The 16,385-nt window shown below is 39.7% G+C and overlaps 1 protein-coding gene and 1 non-coding gene across 2 annotated transcripts in view; one reads left to right on the top strand and one right to left on the bottom strand.

Annotated features, from left to right (window-relative positions):
• The window catches only part of antxr1d (ANTXR cell adhesion molecule 1d), a 29,755-nt gene that overhangs the window by 6,282 nt on the left and 7,088 nt on the right, over positions 1-16,385 (top strand). The window contains exons 2-17 of the mRNA XM_028007432.1: positions 1,125-1,196; positions 1,285-1,356; positions 1,563-1,644; positions 2,389-2,419; positions 2,520-2,593; positions 4,148-4,216; positions 4,298-4,378; positions 4,507-4,567; positions 8,418-8,516; positions 9,500-9,569; positions 13,133-13,211; positions 13,471-13,566; positions 13,679-13,717; positions 14,229-14,327; positions 14,418-14,582; positions 14,672-14,752. Coding sequence (XP_027863233.1) covers positions 1,125-1,196; positions 1,285-1,356; positions 1,563-1,644; positions 2,389-2,419; positions 2,520-2,593; positions 4,148-4,216; positions 4,298-4,378; positions 4,507-4,567; positions 8,418-8,516; positions 9,500-9,569; positions 13,133-13,211; positions 13,471-13,566; positions 13,679-13,717; positions 14,229-14,327; positions 14,418-14,582; positions 14,672-14,752 — 1,270 coding nt within the window. The remainder of the gene's footprint in view (positions 1-1,124; positions 1,197-1,284; positions 1,357-1,562; positions 1,645-2,388; positions 2,420-2,519; positions 2,594-4,147; positions 4,217-4,297; positions 4,379-4,506; positions 4,568-8,417; positions 8,517-9,499; positions 9,570-13,132; positions 13,212-13,470; positions 13,567-13,678; positions 13,718-14,228; positions 14,328-14,417; positions 14,583-14,671; positions 14,753-16,385) is intronic.
• trnai-aau (transfer RNA isoleucine (anticodon AAU)) lies at positions 3,181-3,254 on the bottom strand. The gene has a single exon. It is a non-coding gene; the product is annotated as a tRNA-Ile (tRNA).

The following is a 16,385-nucleotide window of genomic DNA, read 5'->3' as shown; positions in this document are numbered from 1 at the left end:
TATGTTTTTCTTGTATTGACTTATAAGTCAATAAACTGCAGCAATATACAAAACATTTCTTTAGTAAATTCATTTACAATGTTCTGACTTTGCAAATTATAGAACATTAATAACATGAAGTTCTTTCGCTTTAGCCATTTCTGCACGTTACTGTTGCATGCATGTAACTCAAGCAATGTGCTTAGGTCTTATTTTGCTAAAATGAACATCAGCTGGGCTGTTTTAACTTTATGCAATCCTTTTCACAAACACGGTGAAATAAAGCAGAGTTTTTTGTTGAGCTTTGGTGCACGAAGTTTCTCAATAAGATAGGGATCTAGCAGGAAGCTCCTCCTGCTGTTTTCCAGATAAATCCACAGAAGATGGTAATTGAGAGGGAAGTCTACGTTTATATGGAGGATACAAATAATCCCACTTGAACCCAACAGGCTCTGTGTTTCATTTTGCTTATGACCCTCTAAAACTCATGCAGATTTGCTGCTAAAGAGCTTTGATGTTACTTCCTGTAACACACATTAAGACATCTCCCCCCTGCTGAGTGATAGTTATGGTTCCCTCTGTTGTTCATGTCAAAGCCTTTTCTACTCTAGCGGACGGACACCCAACCTGTTGTTGGGCTGGCCGTGCATAGTGGGACCATCTGTTCCCCCTCACAGTCACACACACACACACACACACACACACACACACACACACACACACACACACACACACACACACACCCCGTCACTTGAACACATATAACACAGAGGCCAGCTGCTTGCTACGTGGTCCCTGTTTAGAGGCAGACTGCTGCATCTGTCCCTGTCTAACCTCAACCCTGTGGCCCAGCAGCAATTAGCTCCCATTAGCAGCGCTGTGAGACGGGCTTTAAAGAGACGGTTCTGTTTATGGCATCATGCAGCAGACTAACCAGCATCTCACAGATGAGGGGTTGCAGTCCAAACTGAAGGAATGTTACTAAATCATCAGAGGGTTGATCTTGGCAGAGACAGGGGTGACTTTTATTCTGAAGCATGTGGGATGCATTTGCATGTTTTCTAAAGAAAATATTAACACTCTTATGCATACATGGATTTGTAGTATTTATTCATTTTTTAACTGGGAAAAATGCTGATTTTCAGATCTGGCAGCGTGAAGCATCACTGGAATGAGATTTACTCCTTTGTAAAGCACCTAGCAGAGAAGTTTATCAGGTAAAATGGACGACGGCGCATATAAATTGTTGGATGGTTTGTTTAAGTCTTTACTGAAAGCTGAAGTGGAACAACTTTGTGTCTGCAGCCCCATGCTGAGGATGTCCTTCATCGTCTTCTCCACACAAGGAAAAATCATCATGGAGCTGACTGAGAACAGGTAACACACTCAGTGTTTTATCCATCCATCCATCCATCCATCCATCCATCCATCCATCCATCCATCCAAACTCGAGGTTCTACCTGATTCAAAAACTTTTGTGTGTCATGTTGACTCTACTACTCTGTTCTGTTTATTTTAATAAGAACTCTCCCTCAGTTTGTTTAGGGTGTTTTTAATCTGGATGTTTGTCTTTTACTCCTCAGGGAGGCCATAACCGAAGGCTTGAGGGCTCTGAACGATGTTATTCCTGGAGGAGACACATGCATGAACCTAGGCTTGGAGATGGTATGACTAATTCTTTTTGTGTACTAAATGCCTCCTCTGTGGCACAATGATTTTATATCATTCAGTTAAACAAAGGTTTAGTTGAATTACCTCAATCTGAAAAAATAGTAAACTGCTGTTTTGCCTGTTGGTACTCTGTATGTGTGTCCAAAGCACTCCATTTTACCGCCTGTATTTTTAATAACCCCTTCTTTTACAGCTCACTTCATAGTAATTGGTAGTGACAGCTAAGTTTTTCACTTAGGACAGTTAAGCAAGAAAGCGAAAATGTTAAATGATGACATAAAGCAAAGTTTGGAAAAGTCTCAGAACAAAACAAGTCGGACTGTTTGAAGGCAGAGATTAACTCTCTGTGGTTTGAACACTTAGTTGTGCAGGGTTATGTCTGCAGTCATAATTATTATGCTAGAATTCACAATTGGGAACTATGCATTTTCTTTTTTTTTTTAAAAATTATATAATGACAGTTACCTTGACTAGCATGTTTTTTTTGTCACATTATGTTTTTTCTCCCATTAAACTTTTAACGCCTTTATGCTAAAATAATAATATTTCCTCCACACAAGAAGAACTGGCACATATTTACATGTATATGTGCATTAAATTTATTTTTATTCATCTCTAATTGAATGTCACAATTTCTTTGCATTTCCTGGGATAAGCAGAAATACCAATATGTGATCATTTTACTGTATGAAACCATTTTAATGGAATATCGACTGATACCTGTTTTTGCTATTACAGGCTAATGCACAGATATACCATGAGAACCGAGGTAAACTCCAGATGAAATGTTGTTTTTTTCTTTTTTTAACACAATTAAATATAATAGCAAAAACAAACAAACAAACGTATATGCTCCATGTTCTTTGTAGGGACTGCCAGTGTTATCATCGCTCTGACAGATGGGGAACTGAAGGAAAGACAGTACGACACAGCACAGCGTGAGGTAATGCGTGTTAATGCGGGGAGAAATGCGTTATGGCATGCAGCCTTGTTATGGATTATTACCACTCTAGCTGCAATCAGTTTTACTATAGAAAATTGTTGATTGATTGAATTTGTGGCTTAACCTTAGGAGCAGTGATGGCATAGTTACTTTGAAAAAGTAACTTTAATCAGATTACTGATTACTCCTTGAAAAAGTAACTTAGATTACTGATTACTTGATTTGGAAAGTAACTAAGTTATATTAAAAGTAACTTTTTTAGTTACTTTCAGCAGCTGCTAACAACAACTCTCCACCTCCTGTGAAACTACATTAATCTTTGCCAATACTTAATTGCAAGTTATTTTATAATGGTAACATCAACAATGTATCTCCACTTATATGGTTGAACTGAAAGGGAGATTGTTTAATGGTTACAACAGTACAAAAAATACTTTAGTAATTTGTGTGTTCCAGTATTGCCTGTCTACACAACTGGACAGATTTGTTCACAACCCTGGGTAAAGATTTGGAAAACTATAAATACGATTTAATCCAGCCTTCCTTTATTATTAAGTGTTGATTTTCTGAAGACTTTAGATTTCAATTGGCCAGTATGGGGATTGAACCCATGACCTTGGCGTTATTAGCACCAGGCTCTGACCAGCTGAGCTAACCGGCCATACATAATGCTGAGTTTTTATCAATTTATGAAAAACTTACATGATCTTACCACAATGAAGATTTGACAAAAGTGCTCATATTCTAATGTTTTTCAAAATCAACATGCATAATGGTTTAATTTAAAGCCTTCTACTATTTTGAAGAGTTGATTTTCTGAAAGCCTTTATGTTTCAATTGGGCAGTATGGGGATTGAAATCCCAATTCAAATGTTGCTTCAAACCTTGCTGGGAGTGGAAGTAGCTGAAATGAAGTATTTAATTTATGACCTGATTTGACAGAGGCAGCTAAAGAAAAAATTACTTAAAATCAACATCTACTAACCACTAATGACAAACTAAAGAAATTATTAAGATTCCATATTATGGCTCTAAATAAATTTTTAAGGGAAGTTTGGGGAAGGGAAAAGCAAGGAACAAAGCTGTTGAACATCCAGAAAACGAGGCCTGGACCTCAGGAACAGAACAGTGAAGGTTGTAATGACTTGGATTTATGCTCCGTAGATTCAGAGACATAACCTCAGCTCCCACAGTGGAGGAATTTGTCCGCATGTCACTCATGAAAAGGCCGGCAGAACACCTGTTTCGCTTGCAGAATTGTGACAAGATAAATATTCAGCAATTAATTTTATGGTAATAAATCATGGACTGTTTGAAATCAAAAGGAAATGTAGTGGTTAGGATTTAGTTTTTTGTTGTTTCGTATCAGAACAAAATTACACAAAAACAACTCATAGTGTCAGTAAGTCATCTTTATTATGAGAGACTTGTATAAAGTTTTGAGAAATAGCCTAGAAGTTCATTTTGCTCACATATTAAAATCCCTAAGGCCATTTTAGATCAGCAGAAAAGCAGACACTAAAATCTTACCAAATGTTCGACCAATCCTTGTAGGCACAAAGAGCCAGGTCTTTGGGAGCCATTGTTTATTGTGTAGGAGTCAAAGACTTCAACCAGACCCAGGTAAGATGCACATAGAAATAAAATGTTGCAAATGCATTAAAGCAACTACTCAATTCTGCTTCCTGTTTCTATATTTTGCAGCTTGCAACTATTGCAGATACCATGGAACATGTGTTTCCAGTAACAGGAGGCTTCCAAGCCCTCAGAGGAATTATTGACTCGGTATGACACACACATGCAGTACCACATCTATGTTATAGAAAAACTCGCCCACACAGGAAGACTCATCAGAGCATATTGGATCCCAAAATTTCACGTGTGATTTTTTTTCCCCCCTTTGTGGCTCTCAGATTATCAAGAAGTCTTGCATTGAGATTCTGGCAGCCGAGCCATCCAGTGTGTGTGCGGGAGGTAAGAGGTCTGAGCCGTGAGGGTCTTGGTTAAAAGAGGGGATGGCGTGAGCAATTGTGTCAGTCATCGAAAGCCTTTATAGTGGAACATGAGGTTAAGTAATTGCATGGATGCTCATGACCGCAGAGTGACAGGGAGCGTATTGTCACCCACAGCCAGAGGAAATTAGCATGGCCGCTCCAGCGCAGCATGTGTGCAAAAAAAAATCTTTAAGCATGGCTGCATCTCTGGCCTAGTTTGCCACATTGTGTATGCTAAACAGACCTTTGAGATTTGTTTCAAGCTCTATTGTCTACTCCTTCTCCAGTGATGCTGCTTCCTGTATGATGCTTAAAGAAGCCAGAACCAGCAGAGGAAATGCTGAGAGAGATCCTTTATGTGCAGCCGGCACGATGGATGAGCTTTGACATGACCTTATTAGGACTCACTTAAGAGACTGCATCTGCGGGCCTTCTACCAGGGCTGCTAATGGAGATTACCTCGCATTATGGGATATGATGAATGAGAAAAGCATGTTAGAGGAGGAGACTGGAGAAATATCTTGCCTTAGAAGTAAAACACAGTGAAAAAATTCTATTACCAGACATAATTACTGTCTCTGGTTTCTGAGTCTGGCATGTCTCACTAGACGTGCCGAAATATCTTGTTACAGCCTCATTTATTATTCGATTGATGAATCTCCTAATGTTCAGTGAACTAAGAAACCAAGAGACCAAACCCTGATTATGGCCTAATTAGAGGAGATTATACCCAAATGCACTTTGTTTGCCTCTGTTTGTAGTTCAATGTCTACACAACTGGACAGATTTGTTCACAACTCTGGGTAAAGATTTGTAACAAATAATTTTTTTTTAAAGTTTTAAAATAAATCTCTTTGAGAACAGCAGCATAAGAAAACACTGGAATCCATATCTGAAATATTTCTTTTAATGAAACATAAATTGTGCAAATTTTAAAAAGAAATCTGATGACCTCTGTTAGCAAAGTGAAAATAGTTCTTCAATAGATCTTCAAGTAGGCCATTAATCTAAAACATGGATTAAATCAACACAGAGATGAAGCTACACCTTCTTCCAGGTCTTTATCAATCTCCATACTTGATAGAGGTCCTGATGGTAAAATGGGGAATCACTAATATATTATCAGCAGGGATGCTAATAATGTTCCTTTTTAAAAATCATTTTTATTCTTAACATTGACTAACAAAAGGTTGATTATTTTTATGTTTCGATGCAAGTTTACTCAACTGGAATAAAAGTTTTGTTTTTTTTTAAGTCTCAAAAAGTCAGATCTTACTGACTTGTTATTGAAGAGTAGAATATTTTCTGCCTCATCATAAAAACGTAACACTGTTATTAAGCATTTACTTTGAAGCAGAAATGAGTCACTAGTTTGTAATCCTACATCCACATCCCTTGCATTTACATTTACAAACATACTAATGTTCTGCATGCATGTTGTGACACTGTCTGCTTCCTTCTCTGCATCCATGCAACATATCGACGCATCTCCTGAACTAACACACATGGTTGGATGTTTTATAGTCAGCAGCATTCACACGCACACCCCTACATGGTTGTTGAATCACGTAAACACATGTCCCTCACATTGATGTGAAGTGACCAGATCGAGCTGCCTGCGAACAGGCCATCAGACTGGACAGTGAACACCGGGCCACACTATCTGACGTGACAGCACCGATTCCCCCTACATGACACACACACATACACACGCAAGCGAATGTTCGGCCGGAGATCCAACATGACAGCAGAGATTGCTGCTTTCATTAACGTCTGACCCTTAACTCCCTGCTGTCCCTTCCTTTTTATGCCCCTCCCTGCGTTTCAGTGTCCTTTCTCACTAGCGTGATTGAAGATATGCCGTTCAGACAAGTCATGCCACATCTTCTACACGCACACACGTGCTCAGACAAAAGGACATACATGCATATGTGCTTAAGTGTGTCAACACAGAGACGCGCACTGAGACCAATCAAATCCATGTCAGGCATTCAGGTGTAGATGTAAAGGGACTTGTGGTCGCCAGGGCAGGCAGACAGCAGAAAGCAGAGCCATGCGGGTGGTGCGTCAGTGGGATAACACCAGTATGTGCCCACCATGTGTCTGACAGCACTGACCTTTCAGCTTATCAACTGTCTGTGTTTGCAGAAAGGGCTTAGTTGGACTATTGTCTGACTTTTTTTTTTTAAGTTGTTGGTATGTGTTTAGTCAAGAGAAGGAATGTGCATGAAGAAAAATGTCATAAATAAATGCAACAACAAAAGATGTTTGCAATCATTAAACATTAGTAGTTTTAATGACAGTCAGTTGTGCTAGATTAATGAATACATTGTAGGTTTCTGTGTATGCTATGTGTCACACTGCAGAGTGGGCTATTTGATGGTAACATGTTGTGAGAGGATGTTGACTGCTAAATCAGCCAAACTGTGTTACTCTTAACCCATTATATTATATTATATACATTACATTTATTTTAGAAGATAACTATTTATTGAAATGACATAATTTATGTGTTTTGAAGGAGATGCACAGTCGTGTGGTCTAAATGTCAACACATTTAGATTTTACTGAAGCTGGAAATGACAACCAGTGACTAACATGCTGCAAATCACTAAACATCTGCAACTGAGTTTGCGCACACATGTGCTAGCCATTCAGCATGATGAGGTCAGCTCTGTGCACAACCGTAGGACAGTATAAAAGTGACCTAAGGGGGGTCTTATCTTGTCGAGGTTGGATTTGTCTTCTGAAACTGAGGTGCAGTCTTTGCAGTGATGTAGATGATCTAAAGTCTGTTGTAACGCTGCCTTATATCTCTACTTTGATAAATCTCAAACATCACCACTCTTTTCTCTGAAGAACCTCTAAATTCAAGCCTTCACTCGTCTACATTTTTGGGGGTTTTAGCTGTCAGCTGTGCTTCTTCATGCATAAATGCGCGTTATAGTTTACGTAGCAGCTTGTCTGACCTTTAAGGAAGGGCTGCCACGTATACACCCTCTCCCAGTGATCTTTTTAGTCAGTGATCTTCACGCTGCAGCGTTAAATGATAAAGGTGTGGCAAATGTTCACTTCTATTAGCAAAGATACTGCTGGAGGAAACCTCAGCACACATGTGTGCTTGAAAGACCACAGAGAGACACACGCATTCCTGCTTGTAATTACAGAGGATAAATGCTTACACATTCCTTAAAAAAAAAAAACACGATATAGACACACGTTGCCTCCACACTGACATGTGTGCATGCCTGTATGCCATGGTGCCATAGGTAAGGTCAGACCTACTTTGACAGTGCGGTTGTCAGCCTTCAAGGCATGTTTTTAGGATAGTGGTTCCCCCCTCGCTCTTTAACATATGCTGGGTAGCAGCCACATAGACACTCCAGCATATGCTGGCAAGCTTCTGTCAGTGCACTTTAACAGTGCCTTGGGGAAACTAAAGGTCAGACACACACACATGAACACATGCACACACTCCTCCCGGCTGCTGCTCTGTCTGGGATATTTGTGAATAGCAGCACTTTTAACATTAGCACCACTGGAGCATATTATGGGCTTTCCACACATGCACGCACAAGCACACACATGTAAACAAACAGTAATGAAGCATGCATGGGTTTTCTGCAGCTTTAGCTCAACGCATCAGCGAAAGGAATGGCTGTCAGGATTCGCCATAATTGCACACTGAATGATTTACTTTCTGTATAATCAGAATATGAGAACAATCTTGATGTTTTATGGCTATCTCAGATGAAAATACGCTCATTACCACAAATGTACATGTTATCAATCTCTCCTGATGGCTGGTCTGCCTTCTGTTTGTTTCCCAGAGAGGTTCCAAGTGGTCGTTAGAGGTAATGGTTTCCTCCATGCAAGAAACATCAACCAGGTCCTCTGCAGCTTCAAACTCAATGATACTCATAGTGTGGGTGAGTTCTGCACACATGGACATTCATTCAAGCAGACATATACTTTAAGACAGGGCAAAATGGATCTTTAAAAGTTTTGTTTTATGAAACTGAACTGAAATTTTCTTCGTGCTTACATATGGCAGGATGTGTTTGTACAGCTAGGGGAGCAGGACTGTGTAGTGACAAATAAAAATACTTACGTTTATGCAGTGCTCCGCAAACGTATTCGCCCCATTTGAACTTTACGTGTCACACATTTGAATTCAGCACCCTTTAGTTTGATATCCCTGAAAAACAAGGAAAACAACTGGCTAGTGGGATAAAATGTACTCAACTAATCTGACTTCATAAAGGTGTGGTAAAAAGGAAATCATTTTGGAATTAATAATTATACGATCTGGCTTACACGCAAAGAAAAAAATGGCACTGCATATTACCCTGATCACTTCATTCCCATGTTGAAACATGGTGGTGCCATCATCATGCTGTGGGCGTTCATTTGTTCAGCAGGGAGAAGGAGATTGGTCAGAATGGATGGCAAGATGGATGGAGCACACGAGACTTGTATTTTTAGACAGAAAGTTTTGCTCTTTAGCTGTCAGAAGTCACATTTATCTCAGTTAAACCATCAGCTAAATACGATCTATGTCAGTAAATGTATTGTCAGATTTTACCAAAAAGTTCCAATTGTTTTCAAAGCCATTACCTGCAAAGGCTGTTATTTTTTTAAGAACACCACAGTGTTTAATGCTCTCACAGTGAACAACATACACATTTTGGGGCACGACTTGTTTACTTTCCTGCATAAAGAATTTCCAAAGGTTTTGGGAAAAATCTGATGCAATGATTTTACAGAGAAAACCCTTAGAAGTTCTGGTACCGAAGCTTTTATTGTTCCTTATTCAAATCTGAATGCTTGTTAGGCTTTGAAATGTTTTGCATTTCACAAGAAAGAAAAATTACTGAGTGGCTTTGCTTTTTGTTTTTTCTTTCCTGTGAAGACGAAAGACCCACTGGAATAGAGGACACATTCCTGCTCTGTCCTGCTCCTATCATAGAGGAGGTGGGGAGGTAAGCTCTCTTTCTGTGGTCCTGATATTTACCAGCTGCACCACAAGTTTTCTGTGGACTCAGAAGACTTTTGTCCTTGAAGAAATTAGGACCAAAGTCGCCGAGTGTCTGATGATCAATCAATGTTTGTCACCGCTAACGAAGCCAGACACCAATCACAAGGGGACGGCAGGAGGAGAGCCCAGGAACACGAGTTAATGAGAGCCTGCTTGAGAGAATCGCGCGGATGTGTTTGTAGGTTTGATGCCTTTAATCTCAAAGTGACAAAGTGTGAGCGAAGACAGCAGGCAGTGGAAAAGTTCCCTCTGAGGGCTCCCAGCTTTGCTCCCAGTAATTCATCACAGCATTATCTTTCGGGGGAGACGGAGCGTTGCTTTTGGCGGAGCTCAGAAGAGCTGGAGACCCGGCAGCCGCAGCCTTCCCTTCACGGCTGCCCGCAGTCTGGTACATAATTATACATTTGGGCCTGCAGCCTCAGACACCTCCTAGTCATCCTCTGTCTTGTTTCTGTCACTCAGATGTCTACCACAGTTTGAGTTTGTCCAGTGAAAAATGATAGAAAAATTATTCTCCTGGCCCGGGAGAAAGTAATTTTTATTTTCATATTGTTCTGTTAAATTTACAAATCTGTAGCAGTAAAGGGTTTTTTACCTTTCTTATAGACTGGAAAAAACTCTCAAAACTCAAGCAGACATTTAGGGTGTTTTATATGATTGAATACATTTGTGCCACATGGAGCTGCTTTCCCTGAGACCAGAGCAGAACATCATTAAATACTGCAGTAATGCCTTAAGGAAGCATCTATCCAAGATACAAAGGGCCCATCAGAGCAGAGTCAGCAGAGCTTAGCTGCCTGAGTGCTGCTAAAGAGGATGTCAGCTGTGACTGGCCAAAGGGCGCAGAGAGATGGCCAACATCTGGCTGATGAGTTTGAGACGTAGAGACATGTCATCCAGTGAGCAGGAAACTGCGCCAGTGATTCAAAAACATTTTCCTTACCTATTGTTAAAAACTAAAAAAAAAAAAGTTTTGTTTTTAAATTTAATTAAAGAATGTATGTATTTATTTTTATGTGAATACATTTTTATTTAAATCTTCAATATACATTTTTAAGACACAAATTCAATTGTGTGTGTTTGCAATTTTCGCTACAAAAATAATTGATCATGTCTGTTTATGTAGCACATTTCAGCAACAAGGCCATTCAATGTGCTTTACATGATAAATAAATAATATGTTAAAAGAAAGAATGAAGTGCAACGTTACAGAGGCAAAATAAAGAGAAGACATGAAAAGTTACAATCCAGACTAAAATTATTCTATGTCCCAGTTGTTGTTCATCAAAGGCAACTCTGAGCAAATGGGTTTTTAGCCTTGACATAAACCATCATATGCTATTGCTGATTCCTTGTGCATATGCAGCTTAATATCCCTGTAATAGGCAAAGTTACCAGTAATGAATCCAGCAGGAGAGATCAGCATTCCTTACCATGCCTTCCAAGAAAGGACCCACATCTAAAACCCAAATTAATACATCAGAACCAATTTGTCACTCCACTGGAAAACCAGTCATGTTGTGTAAAAGAAAACATTTCCTGGCATAAATCTCTGGATAGTGCCAACATTGCCATTAAAACCACATTTTATTGTGCTGTACTAATAAAATAATGTTTTAATGACAGAGGTTTAAAGTCACCCTTCTGTGCAATCGTTTTAAAACCACCCGCTAATGTCTTCATACTTTTTATTTCGATTTTTATTGGAATGTCGCCAGCTACCAAAGCTAATGCAGTGCATATCTTTTCATGGGACGCTGAATAAGTAAACAAGCACAAAACCTGTGTGGGTTGGACTTTCTCTCTTTTATTGAGGCCTTTGGGTAGCAGTTCTTGAGGCTTTCTGCTAAACCCGAGCAATGCAATGTAGTGCACAAACTTTTTAAAGCAAGTGAAAACTATGGTTTTAAAGTATCTCTTGTTTTAGTAGCATTGTCGCATGCAATGAAGTCACTGAGGTCTCTGTCAGATAAATTTGTTTTGACTGGGAACCTTCCGGACACAGACCCTCCACCCCCACCTTCACCATGCTCCTCCTGCACAATATGCCCACATAAACTCGCACAAGGCAAAAATGTATACAGTGGGTGCATTGATGATTGATAGGGACTGAGATCTCTCTGTCAGAGTGGAGCTGATAGCATCATGTCTGCTGTCTGCCTGAAAGGAAAGCCCACCATGTGATAGGGAGGCCAGCCAGAAAACAGAGGGAATAATTAGACAGAAAGATTAGTGGCACCTGCACCTCCAGTTCCATCTTCCCGAGTCAATGTCACCAGGAGCTGTAGACCGCAGTCACCCACTGCAAAAGTGTACATGGGTTCTCTTAAGGGAGGATCAAGAATGGGAGAAGGTTTTTTTCCCTACCATCCCCCACGCTCTGTTTCCTCTCCTCTTCCCACCCGCCACCCTGCAGTGACCTCCGTGTTGTCAACCCCTCCTCAGATTTTAACCTAAAGCTCAATGCCTGCTGTTGTTTCTGCCTCCCATAAGAACAAGTAGCTGTTTTATACTCAAATCCAAGAGTTTGCTTCTTTGGTTTGTAGTTAAAACCTTAATAACTGTACACTGCCTTGACAAGGTATTCCTAACTTTCTCACATTTTGTCATCTTACGGCCACAAACTGCAAAATATTCTGTTGAGCTCTGTTGTGAAAGACTAACGCAAGATGTGTGAGGAAAATAATGAACAAATAAGATCTGGAAAGTATGGCGTGCAATGACATTTCAACCCTTTGCACTGACACTCCTAAATAAAAGAGAGCATTTTGCAGTTTCCCACTATCAATGTAGGAGGAAAACATGTGGCAGAAGATGTTCAGGTTACATCAGATCTAAGTTAAAATCTATGGCTGATATGCAAATCCTGATCACACCGTCACCCGGAGCTGAATAAAGATGTCCGCCATGCAGACTTCTGTTTGGGAAAATTAAAAAACAACAACATCTGCTTCTGTTTTGCCGACTGTGCACAAGTTTGTGTGAGTGTATCACATACAATCTCAATAATTACAATAAAAGTTATGGTTTTTAACTCATAAAACATGAAAAAGATCAGAGGGGTATAAATACATTTGGAAAGCTGTGTAAATGTCCAATCTCCTCTTCACATCTATAACCCTGAATGGTTTTAGATCTTAAACTGCTTGTTTTTCTCTGGTCTCTTGTCTCCACCCTGAATATCTCGATGCAGCAGTAGATTCTGGAGAATAAGAAGAAAGTTTATCCTTCAGCGGTTTCCACATTAGAGCTTTGGGTCTAATCCAAGGAGTGGAGATTCTTTTTGTGGGTGGAGAACTCTTTGACCTTCCCATTTGCTTTAGCTGAGAGTTTTGTCAGCATATTTGTGTGCTTAATACAGCAGTAAGTACAACTCCATTAGATAGAGGAATGTGTTTGACACCCCAGGCGAGCCTCAACAGCCATAAATGTGTTAACACATGCCGACATCTTTGAGTGTTTTCAGACGAGATGATCAGAGATTTTGGGGTTTTTTTGTTTGCTTAGGGAGATCTACCTGCAGGTGAGCATGAACGAAGGCCTCTCATACATCACCAGCTCTGTTCACATCACAACTACTGAGTGTGTGAGTAGGGCCTGCGTGGAAGCGCAACACATGTTCATATCTGTCTTTGGCATACTGCCTTTGTTAAACAATTTTTCTTCCAAGTTATTTTTCTCCTGCTTCTCTTATCTTCCCCTCTTTCCTCTGTTGTTTGTCATCAGAGGGGGCAGTGAGTACTTTTCATTTCCTCCCTTTTTCTGTTTTCTTTTCTTTGGTTTTGCAAATAGTTGCATGCAAGCTGAGTTTAATCGTCGTGCATTCCTCCCGCATTTTTGTGTAGTTTGACGGCACCATCGTGCTGATTTCACTGCTGGTTGTGTTCCTGCTCTTGGCTCTGCTGCTGATGTGGTGGTTCTGGCCTCTCTGCTGCACTGTGGTAAGTGTGAGCATTTCAGAAAGTTCATCTAAATGACTTGATCAGGATTTCTGAAAGCATTTAGGCCAGTTACACCCAGGTTAACTCATATTTATGCGTCCTTTTGCGTCAGGTAATCAAAGAACCGCCACCTCCTCCACCTCCAGAGCCAGTAAGTCAGCACCTTCATCAGTCAGAAAATTATTGTTTTGTTTTGTTGGAGCTTTCTAAAATATGCAGAAAATAGGTTGCAGTCTTTGAACAGTGCCCTGGAAAATAATCACATCTCTTGAGCTTTTACACATTACACAAGACCATGTTTAAGATATTTATTTCAGGTTAATGGGACAGACCAACACAAAATACACATATTTATGAACTGGAAAGAAATTGATAAAAATCTAAAATATGTATTCACTCTAGCCTTCTGTACATTGACACCCATAATAGTGAATCCATAAGAAATCACCTAAGCAGTAAATAGAGTCAACTTATATATTTATTCTCAATACACTGCTTCGTATTGGTTACAACATAAAATCACAGCAAAATACACTGGTTACATTAGACAAAATATTAACAGAAATTAAAGAAGCATAAATACTTGTGCTGTAAATGATTCAACCTTAGTACAAGCTGTTAGCTAAATGACATAAGCATCACAATGACGTTTTTTGTCAAAGGAATCAGATGAGGATGATGGGATGCCCAGGAAAAAATGGCCCACAGTGGACGCTTCATACTATGGAGGAAGAGGAGTTGGTGGCATCAAGCGTATGGAGGTAAAACTCAGACTCAACGCTTTGTTTTTTCAAAACGGAAAACAGCATTATGCACGGAGTATTTGATTTGTTTTTCCTTATAAATTTAAGGTACGATGGGGGGAAAAGGGGTCGACCGAGGAAGGTGCCAAACTGGACAAACCTAAAAACGCGATCGTAAAGATGCCTGAGCAGGAATTTGAACCTTATGAACCCAAGCCTAGAAAACCTCCACGCCGGCCCTCGCAGCAGAAGAAGTGGTACTCACCCATTAAGGTCAGTGTGTTGCAGCTACAGACATACTGTAGTTCATTTTTAGTTTACCTTTTCCCATCTACCTTGTAACTTTTTTTTCTACTTTCCAGGGAAAACTAGATGCTCTGTTGTCTCTGTTCAGAAGAGGTTATGACCAAGTATCTCTAATGAGACCACAGCCTGGAGATCAGGTGAGCCTGCTTCTTAAAGTCAGCTTAGCACACAAAGCTGTACACTAAACTGTAATTTAAGAATTGGTGTAATCTAGAGGCTCATTCTTTTGGTAACAACTACCCAGGAGTTTTTTAATAGTAAGCTACATGGTACAGATTGGGGGTTTTCTGTTGCTCAGCTGTGAATAACAGAGCATGCAGTTCGATCTGTATGTCTTACTGATTTATAACAACTGTTTCTACGTTACATGTAGAAGTCGGTTCAGATTTCCCCCCACTCCTTCTTAGATTCACCCTCAGTCATAGAGTCGTTAATACCATTCGTCTTGTCAAAGCCGCAATTGTTCACACACAAGGACTTCGGTTGTTTTCTGTGCTTTCCCCTGAAATTCCCTCCAAATAACAAGGTTTCAGTCAAGGTTACAAAAAAAGAGGTTACAATCTCTCTGCCTCCCCCATTTCTTTCCCTACTCTTACTGAACCTCACAAAAGGTTTTAGGCCTCTTCAACAAATTGTATATTTTGTCACACTATCGCCACAAACTTTAATGTGTTTTATCTGGGTTGTATGTGGTAGACCAACACAAAGTAGTGCACAGCAAAATTGTTCAAATAAAAATCTGAAATGTCTTATGAATATATGCATTTATCTCACTTTACTTCAATACTCCCACACAAAATCCAGATGTCAACAACTAAGAAACAGCATCACAACGACCAAGGAATATAGCAGACAACAAAACTGAGCCTTTGTGGAAGAATTGGAAAATTGTTGAGTGGTTGAAAGAGATTCATAAGAGGATACATTTCTATTTTGTTAAATGCAGTTTATGAAACAGATGGTGCTCTGGTCAGAGGAGACCAAAACTTTCTGCCCAACATGCAACACTTTATGAAAACTAATACCCCAAATACACTTTTCTCAATATTAAACATGGTAGGGATGTTTACTTCAGCAGCACTGGTTGAGAGGTGATGAAAAAATGGAAAAATCAGAACAAAATCCTCAAGAAACCAGTTAGAGACTCCAAATGACTTGAGACTGGGGAACATACCACAAGAGCTACAAAGCAATAAGTTAGACTAAAGCATATACTAAAGCATAGCACTAAAGTGTTAGAAAGGCCCTTCTAATCTGTGGTGAGATTTGATAATTGAGGTTCAGCAGTCAGATTGATCTTAAACTGTTTTGTAAAAGAAGAATGGGCATAAACTGACAGAACTGACAGGTACAAAGCTCAATAAATTACACAGAAGTTTGTGGTTTTTATGTAAAAGTTAAATGTAAAAATTGTCATTATTCCTAAAAGACAAGACATTGATTGTGTATGAAACAGAATTTACTTTTTTTAAATGCTGTCTCTCACACTTGTGAGTCCTAAATTGTGCCATCTCTATCATTCCTCCAAGTGTCAGAGGGAAGAATGAGCAAAGTGCTCTCTGTTTTCCAACATTGACCCCATGAAGGGCATCCCATAACCCTAAAGTCATGTTTTCACCATCATACTGGTCGTCATGGCGAAACATCTGCACTGTTGTAAATGGCGTCATTGTCGCTTCACATATCACTTATTGATTTATGCTTTTGAATGGCATGATTCATCTTTACCATGTCTCAGTGTGTCAGTGTGTGTCTGCTGTATGCAAAGTC

Source organism: Xiphophorus couchianus, chromosome 22 (genome assembly GCF_001444195.1).
Source record: "Xiphophorus couchianus chromosome 22, X_couchianus-1.0, whole genome shotgun sequence".
NCBI lineage: Eukaryota > Metazoa > Chordata > Actinopteri > Cyprinodontiformes > Poeciliidae > Xiphophorus > Xiphophorus couchianus.
Note: the sequence above shows the minus strand (reverse complement) of the source record. Positions and strands in the feature narration are given on the sequence as shown.